Genomic DNA, 17,467 nt, shown 5'->3' on the forward strand with positions numbered 1-17,467 from the left:
TCTGTCCAAAAAATGCACTCAGTTTACTTCTTACTCACTGTGAGCATCATTCATTATTCTCCTCCAGTAATTAAGATTAGGATATGTATTTTTTTTATTCCAATCCATTCTTCTTTAGCAGCATTTAAATAACCTTTATCAGATTTGATGGTTTTGTTACAGACTTTTCAAAAAAGTGTTTTGCTTTTCGTTCACAAATGTGGGATTAAATTCTTAAAATGTACAAAACAGTGATGTCATGTTTTGTGATGAGGACCCAGGCACAGAGAGACTTGATGAATTTAAGAATCTTATGATTTAATAAAGAAATTTGCAGACTTGCACAGAGATGGTAAAATTATGATGACTGATAACGGAGATGAAGACAACAGACAATGAGGACAGGGAGGATGCAGGGACCGAAAGAGACAGGGAAGAAGTCTCATTGTGATGAGTAAAGTGTATCTTGGGTGGCTGGGCAGCTCTGTGGGTGCTCAACACCCCCAAAGCTCTGATCCTAGAATCGCCCCTGGTTAAAATACAGTTAAAAGATACAGGTCAAAATTCATTTTAAAAATCCAAACACAAGTCTTCAATGTATTTATTAATGTTCAAACCTGCACTGTAATATACTCTGCAAGACTAGAGGACATAGCAACAACTGCTATAGTACAATCAGGATCATCTGAAGTAATTGCTTGAGCAGTAGAGTTTATCTTAACCTCTTAAGACCTGAACTCTTTAATGGCATGCATTTTTGATTTCTCTTTGCTATTTTGGCTGATTAGGACCTGATGAATGTAAAAACAAAGAATTACGTGATTTTTTTTATTTATTTTTTCCTGAGAAAAATGAGATCCACATATCAGGACATCCCCTTTAAATTTCGATAAAACAGTGGCAGTATAATGTCCTCGTAAGTGGATATCAGGCCCTTGTAGAGCAAAATGTAGTTATTTTGGTTTAGACAACCCAAAATGTGATGTCCACATATGTGGACGCCAGGTCCTAGGAGGTTGATGGCGTTTCACATATCCAGTGTAAGTTATGCCAGTTGCATCTTCCATCAAAACGAGTCTTCCAGGGATTAAAGATGGAGGAAACTGCAACCCCGCAATCCTCTCCGTGGGTTCCCTGGTCATTGGGTTCGCCATCCATCCAGTACCTGAGAAAAATTCTAATTCATTTAAAAATATGTTTAATGAATTATCAAACAAGAAAAATATTATTTCAGCTCTCACCGTTGCTCGACCTCTGTGACATTATTAATCCAAACCCATCTGTTCTCAGTCTCTATGTCAGTGATACCGATCCAGAATCCGCTTTGCCACCACTGATCACTGGTTTTCATATTTTGGATGTTGCTACTGATAAATTTCTGTGTAACCAAAAAGAAAAAAAAAATCAGTATATTTGAATATTTATTTAGCTTCAATTTTGTCTAAGCTCAGTCTTTCCTTTTATGATGCTGGATTTGATAAGTAATGAATTATAATGCATTTGTTGGCACTCTGCGTTCTGTAGAGCAGCAAAACCCATTTTGTTCTACATCTGTGTTCTTCTCCTGATGTATCGTAGGGTGAATCTACCTCAGTTTGTGCCTAAATTTCTAAACCTTCCCAGTCAGCATTACTTTGTGTTCATTGCTAATACAGTACTGCTAACACGATTAGCCTGTTTGATTGCTGTTAGTAACAGAATGAACTATTGGTTTTCCTATCATGCTTGCTGGCTGTTTGTAGTGTGATGATCTTGTAACAACGATGATGCAAATAAATAATAAAAACATCATATACTTAAAATAAGGTGTGACTGTTTGGAATAATAAAGTTCTTAAGTCTTCATTTTAGCAAAGTTCAAATCCATGTTAATGACTTTCTGTCAAGCTGTTAACTTGTGTTGTTTAGTTACTTTTTGTCAATTTTCCTCTCTTGCTTATTTTCAACCCACCTGCTCTTCCTGGTCATCGATCACAACCAGGTCAGAGCCACGACTAACACAGTCCTCTCTGCTCTCATGCCAGTTCTTTTTGACAGTAGAGGACTCGGTGTAGGAGAAGAAATAGCAGGACGAGTTGAAAAGAGCCCAACCAGGGAGGCATCCGCCGCAAGATCCCTCTGAGAGAAACAAAGGATATCTCATCTTCTCAAGTTAACACAAGAAAACATAAATAAGGATAAAAGTTTCTCACCTAAAGTTGACACATTGGACTTCAGGTTTGCCTTCTCCACTTGCAGTGCTTGCATCTGTTTCTGATAACCATCATTGACGGTCTTCAGCTCCTCAATTTTCACCTTTACTTCTTTGTGGTTGTTGATCGCGCTCTCTAACGCCTTCTTGGCCTCCTCTTCAGCTTTGATCACATCGCTGTGGTTGCTTCGGAGATAGTCGAGCTCACTGAAGAGCTGTGTTACAGCTGGGTTGGAAATGTGCAAGGAGCCCTCTTTGACTTTGGCACCTAAACAGGGAAACATTGCATTTTATATTAGATTAGATTATGTAAGGCATGTAAAGATCAACTAAATGTTGGATATTATAGCAAAACTGTTTAAAAATGATTGTCATGTTGAAATGGATGGGGTCAAATTACATTTCTAAGTATTTTGCAATCAAGAAAAAAAAAGGTATCAGTTCTCCTTATGGGATTACTCAGGGTCGACATGCATTGTGAAATTCTACACGATAGAGAAAATAAAATTGTAAGGTCACACAAACTCTAATACTCACAGTTAATCCCAAGAACAACAGCGACTATCAGCAGAACTGCATTCAAGAGTCCCAGACACAGAATAACCCACTGGTTAAATCCATCTCCACCTATAATACAGGGTCACACATACATTTTAAAAAGACAAAATGTGTCTGAATTCAGACAATATTGCTTTTTGGGAGGAAAGGTTTTAGATAAATAAAACAATCTGAATTCATTTTTAATCAGGTTGTTGTTGACAGCAGCCGACAGCTCAAGGGTGCAGCAAATAAATGAAAAACCAGAAATTCGGATGACGTAACTCAGAAGGTATTTTAGCTCATTTTGAGTTGCACACTTTTAAATATATAAAATGTCATATTTTATGATCATGATGATGAACCTGAACTACATTCCTTGTTTCTTATTAGTAAGGATTCTTCAATCATGAAAATCTAAACACTGATAAATTCAACAGAAAGTATAATAGAAGGCAACGTATAATTTTAAGACCATACCGTTTCTAAATATTTTATAGTTGTTGAAGGAAACTGATCCTGTCTTCCTCTGTGTCTCCATTGCACTGCTGCAGGTTTTGTGCACTGCTCTGCTTTCTTCTGCCTTAAATACACGTGTGGGCATGTCCCATAGTCTCATTTCCTCGGTGTCCTATGAAGCTTTTATTAGTTTATTTTTTCATAGCCTAGAAAGAAAATCCAAATATGATACAAGATCAACCAAACCAGTTCTGTTTGTACGATGACATAGTTTGCACTGTAAAAAAAAAATTGAAACTCTAACCCTTGAAGCTCAGTTATTTTATTTTTTTATTTTTTTTTTGCACAGAGCAACTATTAATAAAAAATTAAATGTGTATGTGTGTGTGATCTATTCATTATTATTTGATGTTTTTAGTTAAAAACTGTTGTCAGCTTACCTGGAAACCCTTTAATTAGAAAGAATGTGCAAATACTTACCAGTTGGTCCAATAGTGGTGCTTGCAGATTTGCCATGCTGTCAGATACAGTTTCAATAGCAACCTGTGTTCAAGAAAAAAGGTTTGCTGCTGCAAAAGCACAGAAACCATAGCAGAAGCAGAAAAAAACACTGTAGAAGCTCATGAAGAGCAAGAAAGAAACAACTAATAACATGTAATATATTATATGACAGATTCAGTTAGAACAGACATTACCTTGTACCTTTTTTCTCCCTCACAACACGGATGAATCCTCCTCTTCTTTTAAACATGTCTTAGTGTAATCCTTGGTGTTTCCATTTCTGTCACTACTGCAGCTCTTTCATAATGTCTCCCAAAATCACTTATGGTGTGGTGTTTAAGTTGCAATGCATTTCACCTCTCAGGCCCATCATATGAATCATTCTTTTGGCATTTAACAATTACTTAAAGAGGTCATGTTTCACTTGTAAAGTATGGATATGGGTACGTTTGCACATGACGAGTTTATCTCTTACAAGTTGGGAGGAGACTAAAGAAGTCACACAAACTTTTGAGGTGGAGGCACAGCGACCGTATACAAATAGGATTACAAATGTAAGCAGTGTTTTCTACAGCCTTCATTCTCCAGCTTCGAACTTACTTACCTCGTTTGAGGTGAGTCGTACAAACCCGGTTTTCTGCGCTGTCATCTATCGTCCCCCGAAATACAATAAGAACTTCATAAGTGATTTCTCTGATTTTTTTTAGCTGGGATTATACCCAACTATGATAGTGTTCTTATTGTTGGAGATTTCAATATACATGTATGTTGTCCTGATAAGCCACTGGTAAAGGACGTTTTAAGCCTTATTGACTCTTTTAGCCTGGTACAGTCCGTACGTGGCCCTACACATGAGCACGGACACACACTGGACCTAGTCCTGTCATATGGTCTGCCTGTCACTAACTTGGAGATTTGTGACTCTGCACTCTCAGATCATATGCCTGTGTTATTCAATGTTGGTTTTACACGTTTTCTGCTGCTTTTAATCAGCTCGGTGGCCCTTCTGACTTGGTCTCCTCTGACACAGAAGAGCTTAATTCCTGGTTTTATTCTTGCTGTCAAACCGTCTTGGACTCTGTGGCTCCTTTAAAAAACAGGCAGCCCAAGGCTAAACCTGAGCCTTGGTTTAATGAGAGCAGTCGTGCTGTTAAGAGGGAATGTCGTCGAGCAGAACGGAGGTGGAAAAAGGACAAACTGCATGTATCATTTCAAATTCTCAAAGACTGCTGGCATCGCTACCAGAACACTGTTAAAGAGGCAAAAAGGGAATATTTTGCAAATATTATTTCTTCCAACTGTCATAACCCACGTGTGTTATTTAGGACCATTGACACTGTTCTTAATACTCCATTGAATGTCTGTTTGGAAGTTTCTCCTGAGATTTGAACTGATTTTCTGAACTTTTTTATTTAAGGTCATCACCAGCAGGGCTCTTATCACAGCTCCTGACTCTGACCCTCTGTCTCTGTCCCTTACGCTGTTGTTTTCACTCAGTTTGAGCTTGTGACGCTCTCCACTTTAGAGGATGTGGTTCGCCATATTAAGCCCACAGGTTCCACTCGGGATCCTGTCCCTCCACAATTCTTTAAAGAAATTTTTCCTAGTATAGGACAGTATGTCCTTGACATTATTAAAAGCAGTCTGTCTTCTGGTATGGTTCCTGCAAATTTCAAACATGCAGTAGTGCAGCCACTGCTTAAGAAACCTGGCCTTGATCACACAGTTTTAGCGAACTATAGGCCTATTTCCAAGCTGCCTTTAGTCTCCAAGGTTTTAGAGAAAATTGTTTTTAGTCAACTGAAAGATTTTCTTGATGAAAATGGCATCTTTGAGGTTTTTCAGTCAGGTTTTAAAACCCTTCATAGCACAGAATCTGCATTATTAAGGGTTTTTAATAACATCCTTCTGGCATGTGATTCTGGTAACCATGTTGTTCTGGTCTTGCTTGACCTAACTGCTGCCACTGACACAGTAGACCACAATATTTTAATTTCTCAATTAAATGATGTAGTGGGTATTGGTGGCACTGCACTTAATTGGTTTAGGTCTTATTTGTCAGATTGGTGCAGGGATAGCTCAGTAGGTAGAGTGGTGGCCCCATGATCGGAAGGTCGGGGGTTCAACTCCACTGAACAGCTACCCTGAGGCACCCCTGAGCAAGGTACCGTCCCTACACGCTGCTCCCCGGGCTCCCCCTGCATTGGTGGCTGCCCACTGCTTCACTGGGTGAATGGGTTAAATGCAGAGGAGTAATTTCCCTACGGGAACTAACACATACACATTATTATTATTATTGTGGCTCAAGAGTTGGAAGTTCATCTTGTAATCGAACGGTTGCCGGTTCGAGCCCCGGCTCGGGGCACTTCACCCAGTGCCTACTGGTGGTGGTCAGAGGGCCCGGTAGCGCCAGTGTTCGGCAGCCTCGCCTCTGTCATTGTAGCCACAGGGTGGCTGTGGCTACAATGTAGCTGCCATCACCAGTGTGTGAATGGGTGGATGACTGATTGTGTTCTCAGGGACTAGAAAAGCGCTATAGAAATACAGGCGATTGTCAGATAGAACTTTCTCTGTCAGCCTTCTCGGTTCCGAATCATCTTCTGCTCCTCGTCCCACAGGGCTCAATTTTAGGGCCACTGCTCTTTTTACTGTATCTATTGCCTCTGGGTTCTATCCTTAGAAGGCATGGGATCTCATTTCATTGTTATGCCGATGACTGACAAATTTATTTGCCACTAAAGCAAAAGGATGGCATCTCCATAAAACCTCTCTTGACACGTCTAGATGACATTAAAGCTTGGTTGGCTCTAAACTTTTTAAATTTTAACAAAAAGAAAACAGAAGTGTTGGTGTTTGGACCCAGTGGTCCCTGTGAGTCCTCCTCTGTTGATTTAGGATCCCTGGAAGTCTATTTTAAACCTGTTGTTACTGACCTTGGTTTTAAGTTGGACAGTGATTTTAAATTGGACAACCAAATCAGAGCAGTGAAATCCAGTTTTTATCATTTCAGGCGACTGGCAAGAGTAAAATCCTTTCTTTCGAGGCAGCACCTTGAAACAGTGATCCATGCTTTTATTTCTTCCCGCCTGGACTGTAACTCACTTTATGTGGGGGTCAGTCAGTCATTACTCTCACGTCTGCAGCTGGTTCAAAATGCGGCTGCACGACTCCTAACAGGAACTCGTAAAAGAGAGCATATAACCCCCGTGCTGGCCTCTCTGCACAGGCTGCCTGTGTCTTTTAGAGTTCATTTTAAAATTCTCATGTTTGTTTTTAAATGCCTTCACAGTCTTGCCCCGCCTTACCTCTCTGAGCTTCTTCATCCCCACACACCCTGTCGGTCTCTCAGGTCAGCTGACCAGCTGCTCCTGGAGGTACCGAGATCCAGGAGGAAGCTCAGAGGGGGCGGGGCCTTCTCTATCGTGGCTCCTAAATTATGGAATAATTTGCCCATGCACGTTAGAGAGGCCCCTTCACTGTCCACTTTTAAATCACGTCTTAAAACCCACTTTTATTCCTTGGCTTTTAACCTCAGTGAGACTCAGTTTTCTCTTTTAATTGAAGTAGTTATTTAATTAATGATTTCACTCTTCTTTTATTTGGTTTTTATTTATATCTCATGTAATTTTATTTTACAGTTCCAATGTACAGCACTTTGTGTCAGCTGTGGTTGTTTTAAAGTGCTTTATAAATAAAGGTGATGATGATGATGAAACATGGTTTACTAGGGTTTGTAACTAATTGACTTTGCAGAGAGTTGAAGGCCAGCATCCCAATGCAAAAGACATAGAAGGATGCATCTTCTATAGTTATTACATGTTATTACAGGCAGCCAAGTTTCCTTTCGCAGTAAGTGATGGGACACAGTTACACTGTCATACATGCCCATGTTATAACATTGCCTCCACCAGGTCAGACAGATGATGTGGTGTGCTTCGGATCATGAGTTATTTCTCTCCTTCTCCATATTTTCCTCTTTCCCATCTTTCTGTTGCAAGCTCATCTTGGTTTCATCTTTCTAGCAGAATGTAATCTGAGGGGAGAATTTCTAAAGAAATACTTTAAAATACCAGCCTGTATACTCCTGTCATGATTATTTCTGTGGCTAATGATAATAGGAGTATTAGGAGCAGTAAAGAGTCGTCATATTACCAGTTATAGCTGCAACCACAGCCAGACAACAACTGTGCTCATGACATAAAGGGTGGACACGCTGAGAGAGAGCGATAGAGACAGTGAGAGGTACAGAAAACAAAGTGAAGACAAAGTGAAACCACCTTATGCATGTTATGATTTAAAGAATATGTGATAGTTTACATATCTAAGACTGTATGCCTTATTAGACATTTTAGCTCATGGATTCTGGTGCTTTTTCACAAATCCATTTCCTTCTGACTCCACATCTAACATCATTCCAAGCTTTGAAGAAGTTTACTCTGGGATACACGGCTGCACAGTCTTCATCATTGAGATTGTTCGGCTCTCCATCGTTCCAGTACCTGAAGTAAAAGACATTTTACTTTACAGAGTTAACATTTTCTTTCAATCCATCCACTTTTTCATCTTCCCTCTCAGCCACATATATTATTGAGGAGAAGTTCATTTTTTGTAAGTGGCAGTTTCACTGTGTGTAGCATACTGAACTCTTACCCTTGAACAAGAAATGTTCCATCCAACCATTTCCAAGTCCCTTCCTCCTCGGAATCACTCAGTCCGATCCAGAAGTCTGTCGAGAGCTGGGAGGCATCTTGATGATTTATTAGGAAATTTACTGTCGAGTTCTAACAAAAAAAAAGATTAAAATTAATTTTAAAAAAATCAATATGAATGGTCTCCACAGAAATACTAACAAACCTCTTTGTCTTGGCTGTCTATGATTATAAGATCTCCTCCCTGCAGCTGACAGAAATCTCTGGATTCCTTCCATATTTTCATTTCATTTGATTTCAAGGAGAAGTAGTAACATACAGAGTTCATTAAAATCCATCCTGCAGGACAGTGTTTGCAGCCATCGCCTGTTTCGAAAAGAAAATACCACCATTATAGAAAATTATGAAACAAATCATTTTTATTATATACAGAAATAATAAAACAGGTTTTACTATGCATTGACAAGCGTGATCTTGAAGTTTCAATTTCCTTTGTGATTTTTTCCATCTGACTTTTATAGTCATTGCTTCGTTTTGTCTGGTGTTCAAGCTCCCAGTTGGCTTGTGTCTGACGGCTCATCTCACTGTCCAGCTGCTTCCTGGCATCCTTCATGATTTCCACTGCAGTCTTGTAAGTGTCCTGGAGGTTGACGACCAGCTCTTTGCTGATGCGTTCGGTATCATTGAGGGTGAGGTGAGTGTCTGTGAGTTTGTTATCTGCAAGATAACAAGACAGTGTTACTACAAAATAGGGTTAGTTCTTTTTACTGTTTTTCTTATTCATAAATAACATTATTTACTGACACTGACAAACAACAATCATATTTTAGTACATAGTACAAATAAATTTTAGCCATTTTTTATTTATTAACATTTTTTTGTTTTTGTTCTGGATTGTTAACAAAATTCAGTATCTGTTTGATGATAAGAATGATTCTGTGCATTGCACGTCCTCAGACTGACTTACAATGGACTCCCAGGCCAATATCAACTATCAGCAAAACAGCAGCGAGTAGGGCCAGGCTCACTGCAGCCAGTCTGTGACATCTCCCAGGACTCATACTGAACATGGACACTATACAGAGAAGAAGAATTTTCAGCTTAATGACAATGACAAATCTTTCGTGACCAACAGTTGCTTGAAGTACATGTTATAAAGGCAACTTAAAGTATCTTTTTACTACTTGCTGAACTTAAATCATGTGTAGTGACAAGGCCCAAAAGAAGCAGTCCAAAACAGAGAGTCTTTAATATTAATACAAAGCCCAATTAAAAAAAAAAAAAAAAAAGTGTTAAAAGTGCAGAAATGATAAATAAGAACACGAGAGCCAAGCAGCGCTGCACACAGGAAACAGACATGTTTCCAAATATGAAATATACTGCAACAACAAAGAAACGGAGAATCAGAACAAAACAGAACTCAATGAGGATGGGAAACAGGTGAGGCATGAGATGCAGGTGAAACTAATTAACAGTCTAGGAAGGAAGGGAGGGAAGCAAAACGAACCTAAAATACAAAAGCAAGAAAGAATGACCAGAACAAGGAAACAAGGGCACATAAACACAGGACGAGACAAGGGGGAAGTAAGAGAGAAAGTAATAAAGGAACAAAACACAAATACTCCAAAATAGGAAAGTGAATTTAAATAAAGATCAAACATCAGACTAGAATAAACCACTCAAACTCTACAAATACTATACTATCAAGAACTGCTTGGTGCCTGAAAGTTTTGAATACTTAATTGTGAGACATTGAGGCATGGACACAGAAATAATAAAACACTGAAGGTTAGACAAACAGAGATGAGACAGAAGGAGGAACAGAATAGAAATATAAAGGAGATCTAACAAAATACAACCCTTAAGTCAATTGTAACCAAAGCTGAGACCTGAAGGCACAAAAGTAAGGCTACAAAAAACAAGACATGTGAACACAAAGCAATTAAGAACAACTACTAAACTTCAACTATAAAAGTAAAAACTAGACTGAGTCCTGCACTGAAAAACTCAGTACCCAGGGACTATGATATAAACAGTAACTGGAACTCACAGACAATACAACAGAATCATTGCAGAAATGAAAGGATATCAAAATAGGAGTCAAACTTAAGCTTCAAGATATAAGAATCCAGAACTTCAGAGAGTAGAGTTGAAAAAACCTAATCAGGAATCTCAACATGAATGTATAAACTAAGAATATGAAGCAAAACACAACAGAACAAAAAACAAAACTCTTCACTAGGACTGGAAAAACAATGAACCCGCAAAAACTGAGGGAAAACACTAAGTGTTGTAATAGTAATTTTACAATGTATGTTGAAGGGATATTACTGCCCTCTGTTGGTGTGTCTGTGCATTACATGCAATAAAAGGGGTTCGTTAAAAACATCACTAAGCACACTAAAGGCAAATAGGCTACTAATAAATAAACCACTACTAGATTTCCGAAATACCAAGAAAAAAAACCTTTGAAATACCAAAAAATGATAATGAGATAATGGGAACCAACAGCGAATCAAGAATTGACTTAACATTAATCAGAAATTAAGATTTATAATAAAACTAAAGTGAAATGGCACCACAAAAGCTTGGGCCCACGCTAATATTCTATTATGGTTTATAGCTTTAATTTATCTTTCACTCAGCTGTCTCAAATCATTGCATCTCATCATGACAGCATTTCAACTTATTTTAGCAGTGGTATGTTCAAACTTGGTCAAAATAACCAACAGACACCCGAATCAGACTACGGAAGCCCATTAAACACAAATTTAATTTATTATACCTTGGTGCCTGTTAGACTGATGATGATGAGGATGCTCTTCATCGTAGAAGTCTTCTTCACAAATGAATTCCTTAAATCCACCATTAAAATTACCACCCGTGGGTTCTCTCCTCTCCTCCATTCTCACTGTTCAGTCAACATCGGTCATATGTGCATTTGAATAACAACTGGCCTGAGATAACGCAACCTGAACTTGCTGATTTCATCAAAAATTATTGAACACAATCAATTCCAGTAAAATGTGGAATGTGTGGGGGGGAAAAAGGAGAAGTGAAATAGTTGTTATTCATTTTGCTGCAGCATTCACTTTTCAAACACAGAGGATTTGAATGTGCTGACTCTTATAGCTGAATTAACCGTCTTAGATGCTGGACAGTAATAATGTTTTCTGCACTGTCCATGAGTAACCCCCCCCCCCCCCCCACCCCCACCCCCAACATACACACACACACACACACACACACACACACAAACAAACACCGAATCAAAAAGGAGCACAAGAGTCCAAACACACAAGAAAACAGTCCAAGAACACAGGAAAACAGATCAAAAACAAAACTAAATCAGAGCCCAACAAGAGTTCATGAAAAGTTCAGGGGGCCGACCGTGCACACGGCAACGGCGGCGACGGGCAAACAGTTCTGGCATGAGCGGTCTGACGGTTGCAGGTGATGATGCTGCAGGCGATGATGTAAAAGTCGCGGGGGATGATTCAGCAGGTGACGGCTGAACCGATTTCCCCGGACCATCAGCAGATGTGAGGATGTGCTGGCTGGGTCCTCCAGGACCCTCAGTTAACGAGGCGTGATGCTGGACGGGCCCCTCGGACCCTCCAGCAGACGTGGCATGAGGCTGGACGGGCGACTCGGGCCCTCCAGCTAACGACACTCGAGGCTGGGCGGGCGACTCGGGCCCTCCAGCTGACGAGGCAGGACGCTGGCTGGGTTCACCTGAACCCCCAGCTGACGACACTTAAGCTTGGACGGGCGACTCGGGCCCTCCAGCTGACGACACTTGAGGCTGGACGGGCGACTCGGGCCCTCCAGCTAGAGCAGATGCAGGACCAGAGGCAATTGGGACCCCTGGCTGAGGGTGAAGATGAGTGGCTGACTTAGCAGATGACAACGCTAATGTTTCCTCCACTAACTGAGCTACTGACTGGGTCATGGACTGTAACAAAGCTTGCAGAAAATCTGATTGTGGTAGCGACTGAGCTATAGATAGCGGGGGTGAAGACTGAGCTATGGGTGACTGAACTTGAGATGAAAGTGGTGGGGGTGGAGTTGGTGACTGGGCTACAGGCCGGGTGGCTAACTGGGCTACAGGCGGCTGCTGATCAGCTGACTGAGCTGAAGGTGGCTGTTGATCAGCTGACTGAGCTGAAGGCCGGGAAACACACTGTTCATTTTTAAACATGGGCACAGGAGTAGGCACAACAACCTCTGAATTAACTACTCCTGAGTTACCTGGCTGGGGCTTATGAATATCTGGGATAACACACATGTTGTTTGCGCTCACAGATGTGTTGAGTTGAGGACGAACAGCGGTCTCTACATGCTTGACAGGTTTTGAAGCATGACAATCATCCAGAACATTCCTAGCCGGCTGTTCAGACAAAATCCCAGACTCCTGCTGGGACTGAATGCTGGCGGCGCATCCGCCACTTGCCAGGTTCTTTATTTGTCACATGCATAGTTATACAAGTATAACACACAGTGAAATGTAGCCTGACACGCTCCTCGACATAATTTGGGGGGGGGGGGGGGTAAGAGGAAGAACATTATATATATATATATATATATAGTATATACATTGGGGTAAATGAGTTAGTAGTGTATTTTATTACCACCTGTAAGTTATTGCAGATTACTTTTATTTGCTTAATTGTTTACTAAATGTTTGAGGTGTAAAATAAACTGTAATGGAGTTTGAAAACAAAATATGGGTTTGTGTGGTCGGACGATGTGTTTGTGCGCGTGGGGGGGGGGGCGCGAACGTTTTTCTTGTAAAACAAAGGGGGGCCTAACAAAATCAGTTTGGGAACCACTGCTATACCATATTACTATTTATTTAATTATAAAACACTATGCAAAAGTGGCGTGTGTGGAAAACTAAGTACCCCATGATTCAGTAGCTCGTTGAACCACCTTTAGCAGCAACAACTTCATCAGTCTCTCACATTATTGTGTGAAGGAATTTTTGCCCACTCTTCTTTATAGCAGCGGTCCCAAATCCTTTTTGCGCCACAGACCAGTTTATGTCCGACAGTATTTTCACAGACCGGCCTTTAAGGTGTCGCGGATATATACAACAAAATAAAACCAGTAGCGCTACCCAAAAAAAAGATTTAATCATAACACAGTTAGGGAAACCAAGTTAACAATAAAAATTTAGTTATTTATTTTTAATAACGATGAAATGATAATGATAAAAACAGATAAAAACATCCGAAAACCATAAATTTCACACCCGAGCCTCAGCTCTCATGGCCCGGTACCAAATGACTCTGTCCATGACCCAGGAATTGGGGACCGCTGCTTTATAGCATTGCTTTGGTTCATTGAGGTTTGTGCACAGCTCTGTCAAGGTCAACAGCATTTCAAGTAGGTAACACCTTGATTATTTTCTTTATTTAGTCATTATGTTGTAGATCTGCTCCTGTGTTTGAGATCATTGTTATATCACAGGGGTGGCCAACTCCAGGCCTCGAGAGCCGGTCTCATGCAGGTTTTAGATAACATCCTGAGTCAACACACCTGAATCAAATGATTAGTTCCAGGCCTCTGGAGAACTTGAAATGTTGAGGAGGTCATTTAGCCATTTAAATCAGCTGTGATGGATCAAGCACACATCTAAAACCTGCAGGACACCGGCTTTTGAGGCCTGGATTTGGCCACTCCTGTTCTATCACGACTCAGTCTGGCACAAGCTTTAGCTGTCAGACCTCTCTTTTGACCCCAGAACGATTTGGTACACAGAGGAGTTTACAGTCAACTCGACAGTGATTGCAAGGTGTCCAGGTTCTGTCACTGTAAAAGAAGCCCAAATCATCACCTCTCCACCACTGTGCTTTACAGTTGGTATGAGGTGTTTGTGTTGGGTTGGTTTGCTGTATTTGGTTGTTACTAAACGTGGCGAGTACATTTTGGACAAACATCTACATTATCCTTTAGATAGATATGTGAAACCTATGCTGTGCTGCCTTTTTTACAATTGCACTGTCACTTTTGATGTGTAGTCTTTTTTCTGTTTTTTGTTTTGTTTTGTTTTTCACTGAATGTTGGAGACTTTGTCACTTCTTAGCATGTGATCTAAGAAATGAATTTTTTTCCCCCCCTCAATGCAATCAATGTTTGTAGGATTTTGGAACTTAAAGATGGAGATTCATTAATGTTTCTTGATTTTTCTATGAGTGCTTCCCATATGGAAAAGATATATATAAATCTTACAAAGTTTGTATCCGTCTTGTGTGAAACTTGTATGAAAAGCATACAAGAGTGAAAACAGATATAAGATCCCTTGAAAAATTATATAAATGAAACTTGTATGTTTTGGATACTTCCTAAAACAATATATGAAAGTAATGAGAAAGTGTCCACTTTCATGAATAAATAATATAAGCCTTATATGATTCACTATATGAAGTAGGCCACATCTTATGCAAGTCTTTTATAAGTTTTTTCTTTTCCATATGGGTTTCTTTGTGTGTAAACCTAGTTAACTTTGTTCTGACATCACTCTGATCTCTCCACACAATATTTTGATCTCTCTACACTGCCAAACACAATGAAACTGGGGCTCCTGTGACTCCTGTGACTCCAGTACACTGATGCTAATTATAAAATTATGCTAATTATAAAACTCATGTGTCCATGTAAGATATAGAAATTTCCAAAACATTTTAATATTGTTTACTGCACTGTAATACACTTTTCATTGACTTTAATACAGTTTGAATGATACAAGTTTAAAAATGCCCCAAACATAAAACATATGAATCATTCCAGGTTTCTGGAGTGAATCAAGACTATCTTGATGGTACTTCACATATCCAGTCTAAGTTATGCCCATTGCAGTTTCCATCATAGCGGGTCTTCCAGGGATTAGAGGAGGAGTAAATGATAATCACACAATTTTCCTCCTCAACATTTGGTTCTCCATCCATCCAGTACCTGAGAAAAGGCGAGACAGATAATTAAGTGGAAATGATCTATAAAAATCTATAATTAATAATCTGTCTTTTCTTACCTTTGTTCCACCTCTGTGACATTATTAAGCCACACCCATGTCCCCACTGTCGCTATGTCAGTAAGACCAACCCAGAATCCGTTCACCCACTGATGAGGATTGTTTTTTAGAAGTTTGATGGTGTTACTCACGAATGCCTATGTGAGCAAAAAAAGAGAAAAATACATTTAAAATTTAGTCAATAAAAATTGTAAATTGCCTACTTACAAAACTGGCCACGATTGCCTGTGGGATGCAAATTATGCCAACACAGAAACTCCTAAACAGCCTTAAGGCTACATTTAAAAATCTTTGCTAATCACTTTCAGTGACTATTGTATGTCTGTGGACGATGTATGTAGATGACTTATCTGTTTTCAAGCTTCTTCTCTCTTATTTTCAACCCACCTGCTCCTGTTGGTTATCAATCACAACAAGGTCAGAGCCACGACTAACACAGTCCACTCTGCTCTCATGCCAGTTCCTTTTGACAGCAGAGGGCTCGGTGGAAGAGAAGAAATAGCAGGACGAGTTGAAAAGAATCCATCCAGGAGCGCATTTATCACAAGAGTTCTCTGAGAGAAACAAAGGATTTCTTGTCATTTCAGGTACTTTAATGTATTCAGAGTTCACAGATTAAAACAAAACTTCTCACCTAAAACTGATATGTTGGACTTTAGGTTTGTCTTCTCTATTCGCAGGGCTCCCATCTGTTTCTCATAACCATCGTTGACGGTCTTCAGCTCCTCAATTTTCACCTTTATTTCTTTGTGGTTGTTGATCGCGCTCTCTAACGCCTTCTTGGCCTCCTCTTCGGCTTTGATCACATCGCTGTGGTTGCCTCGGAGATAGTCAAGCTCACTGAAGAGCTGTGTTACAGCTGGGTTGGAAATGTGCAAGGAGCCCTCTTTGACTTTGGCACCTACACAGGTAAGAGAGACAGCAAGTGTGATATTAATATAATTAGTTCATCATTATGAAATGATTAGTGTTTTGAAATATGGAAAATGTGCATTTCCCCTTGTGTGGTTGCTGAGAGTTCAACAATTATTGTATTGGCTAACCAATATTGTTACACAACCAAGCACAAGTAAACCGTATCATCACATGAGCTGTTACACTCACACTTAATCGCAAAAACAACAGCGACTATCAGCAGCACAGCATTCAAGAGTCCCAAGCACAGTAAAACCCATCGATTAAATCCATCTCCACCTGCAGGGTCAAACATACAAATTTTGAAAACAAAAAAAAGATTTTCAGATAAACACTTTTCATTTAAATCCGGTTGTTGACACTTGAAGATGATTCAGAAATGCAGCAAATAAGTAAAAAGCTAGAAATTAGACTGAAGTAACTCAGAAAAATATATTATAAAACTATCATATTTAAACTATTAGACGTTTTATTCCCATCCTTTGGGCCATCTATTATTCTCCCTACGGCTTTACTAATGTGTAGGTAGCATAATGAATAATAATTATAATAAATATCACTTTAAAACTACAGTTATTTGGGCATAATACCACAAATTCTTCATTTGTTAAAAATTATACAACTACCAAAAAAATGTGAATACATAAAATCACAGGCTGATCTGCATTTATGAAGGAAAAGAGTGGAAAAACTGTAGAAATGTACAAAATAAAAATCAAATAGGAATTCAGTGCCATACCTTGTCCGGATATGTAGCTTTTGAAGAAAACTGGAGGAAACTTTGGCCTAACTGATCTTGTCCTCTGTGAAGTCTCCATTGCAATGCTGCAGGTTCTGCCCACTGAGCTGCTTTCCCCTCCTTATATACAGACACAAGGCATGTCTCATGGACTCACATGCCTCATGAAGCCTTTATCATTTTGTCATAGACTAATTAATATAAAAACTCTCCCTAAACATTTTGGATTAATAGATAAAAAATAAATATATAAAGTCCCCATCAAATACACTGTGTGCACAATTATTAACCAAGTTGTATTTTTGAGGATTCATTTCATTATGGATCAAGGACAGTGCTCTTGGTCAATCCAAAATGTTAATTAATCTAAACCAAAATGTTTAAGAATGTAAAAGTGAGGTTTTGTCTTTAAGAGAATATTTATATATATGTGCAGAATTATTAGGCAACTAAATGAAAAAAACG

The 17,467-nt window shown here is 39.4% G+C and overlaps 2 protein-coding genes across 2 annotated transcripts; both read right to left on the reverse strand.

Moving 5' to 3' along the window:
- Positions 1 to 328: 328 nt before the first annotated feature.
- Positions 329 to 3,340, reverse strand: LOC120739871 (C-type lectin domain family 4 member M-like). The gene is made up of 6 exons (XM_040041823.1): positions 3,187 to 3,340; positions 2,707 to 2,796; positions 2,171 to 2,437; positions 1,930 to 2,096; positions 1,221 to 1,357; positions 329 to 1,144 (listed from the first exon to the last, which is right to left on the reverse strand). Exons 1-6 carry the CDS (start codon positions 3,323 to 3,325, stop codon positions 988 to 990), a joined length of 957 nt encoding a protein of 318 aa, XP_039897757.1. The 5' UTR covers positions 3,326 to 3,340; the 3' UTR covers positions 329 to 987.
- Positions 3,341 to 7,372: 4,032 nt separating this feature from the next.
- Positions 7,373 to 17,130, reverse strand: LOC120739786 (secretory phospholipase A2 receptor-like). The gene is made up of 13 exons (XM_040041673.1): positions 17,003 to 17,130; positions 16,453 to 16,542; positions 15,983 to 16,249; positions 15,736 to 15,902; positions 15,349 to 15,485; positions 15,129 to 15,272; positions 12,446 to 12,498; positions 11,101 to 11,232; positions 9,283 to 9,390; positions 8,769 to 9,032; positions 8,521 to 8,681; positions 8,317 to 8,447; positions 7,373 to 8,165 (listed from the first exon to the last, which is right to left on the reverse strand). The coding sequence occupies exons 1-13, from the start codon at positions 17,079 to 17,081 to the stop codon at positions 8,015 to 8,017; spliced, it is 1,884 nt and encodes a 627-aa protein (XP_039897607.1). The 5' UTR covers positions 17,082 to 17,130; the 3' UTR covers positions 7,373 to 8,014.
- Between the last annotated feature and the right edge of the window lie 337 nt (positions 17,131 to 17,467).

This window comes from Simochromis diagramma, unplaced genomic scaffold (assembly GCF_900408965.1).
Source record: "Simochromis diagramma unplaced genomic scaffold, fSimDia1.1 OVJJ01000304.1, whole genome shotgun sequence".
Taxonomy (NCBI): Eukaryota; Metazoa; Chordata; class Actinopteri; order Cichliformes; family Cichlidae; genus Simochromis; species Simochromis diagramma.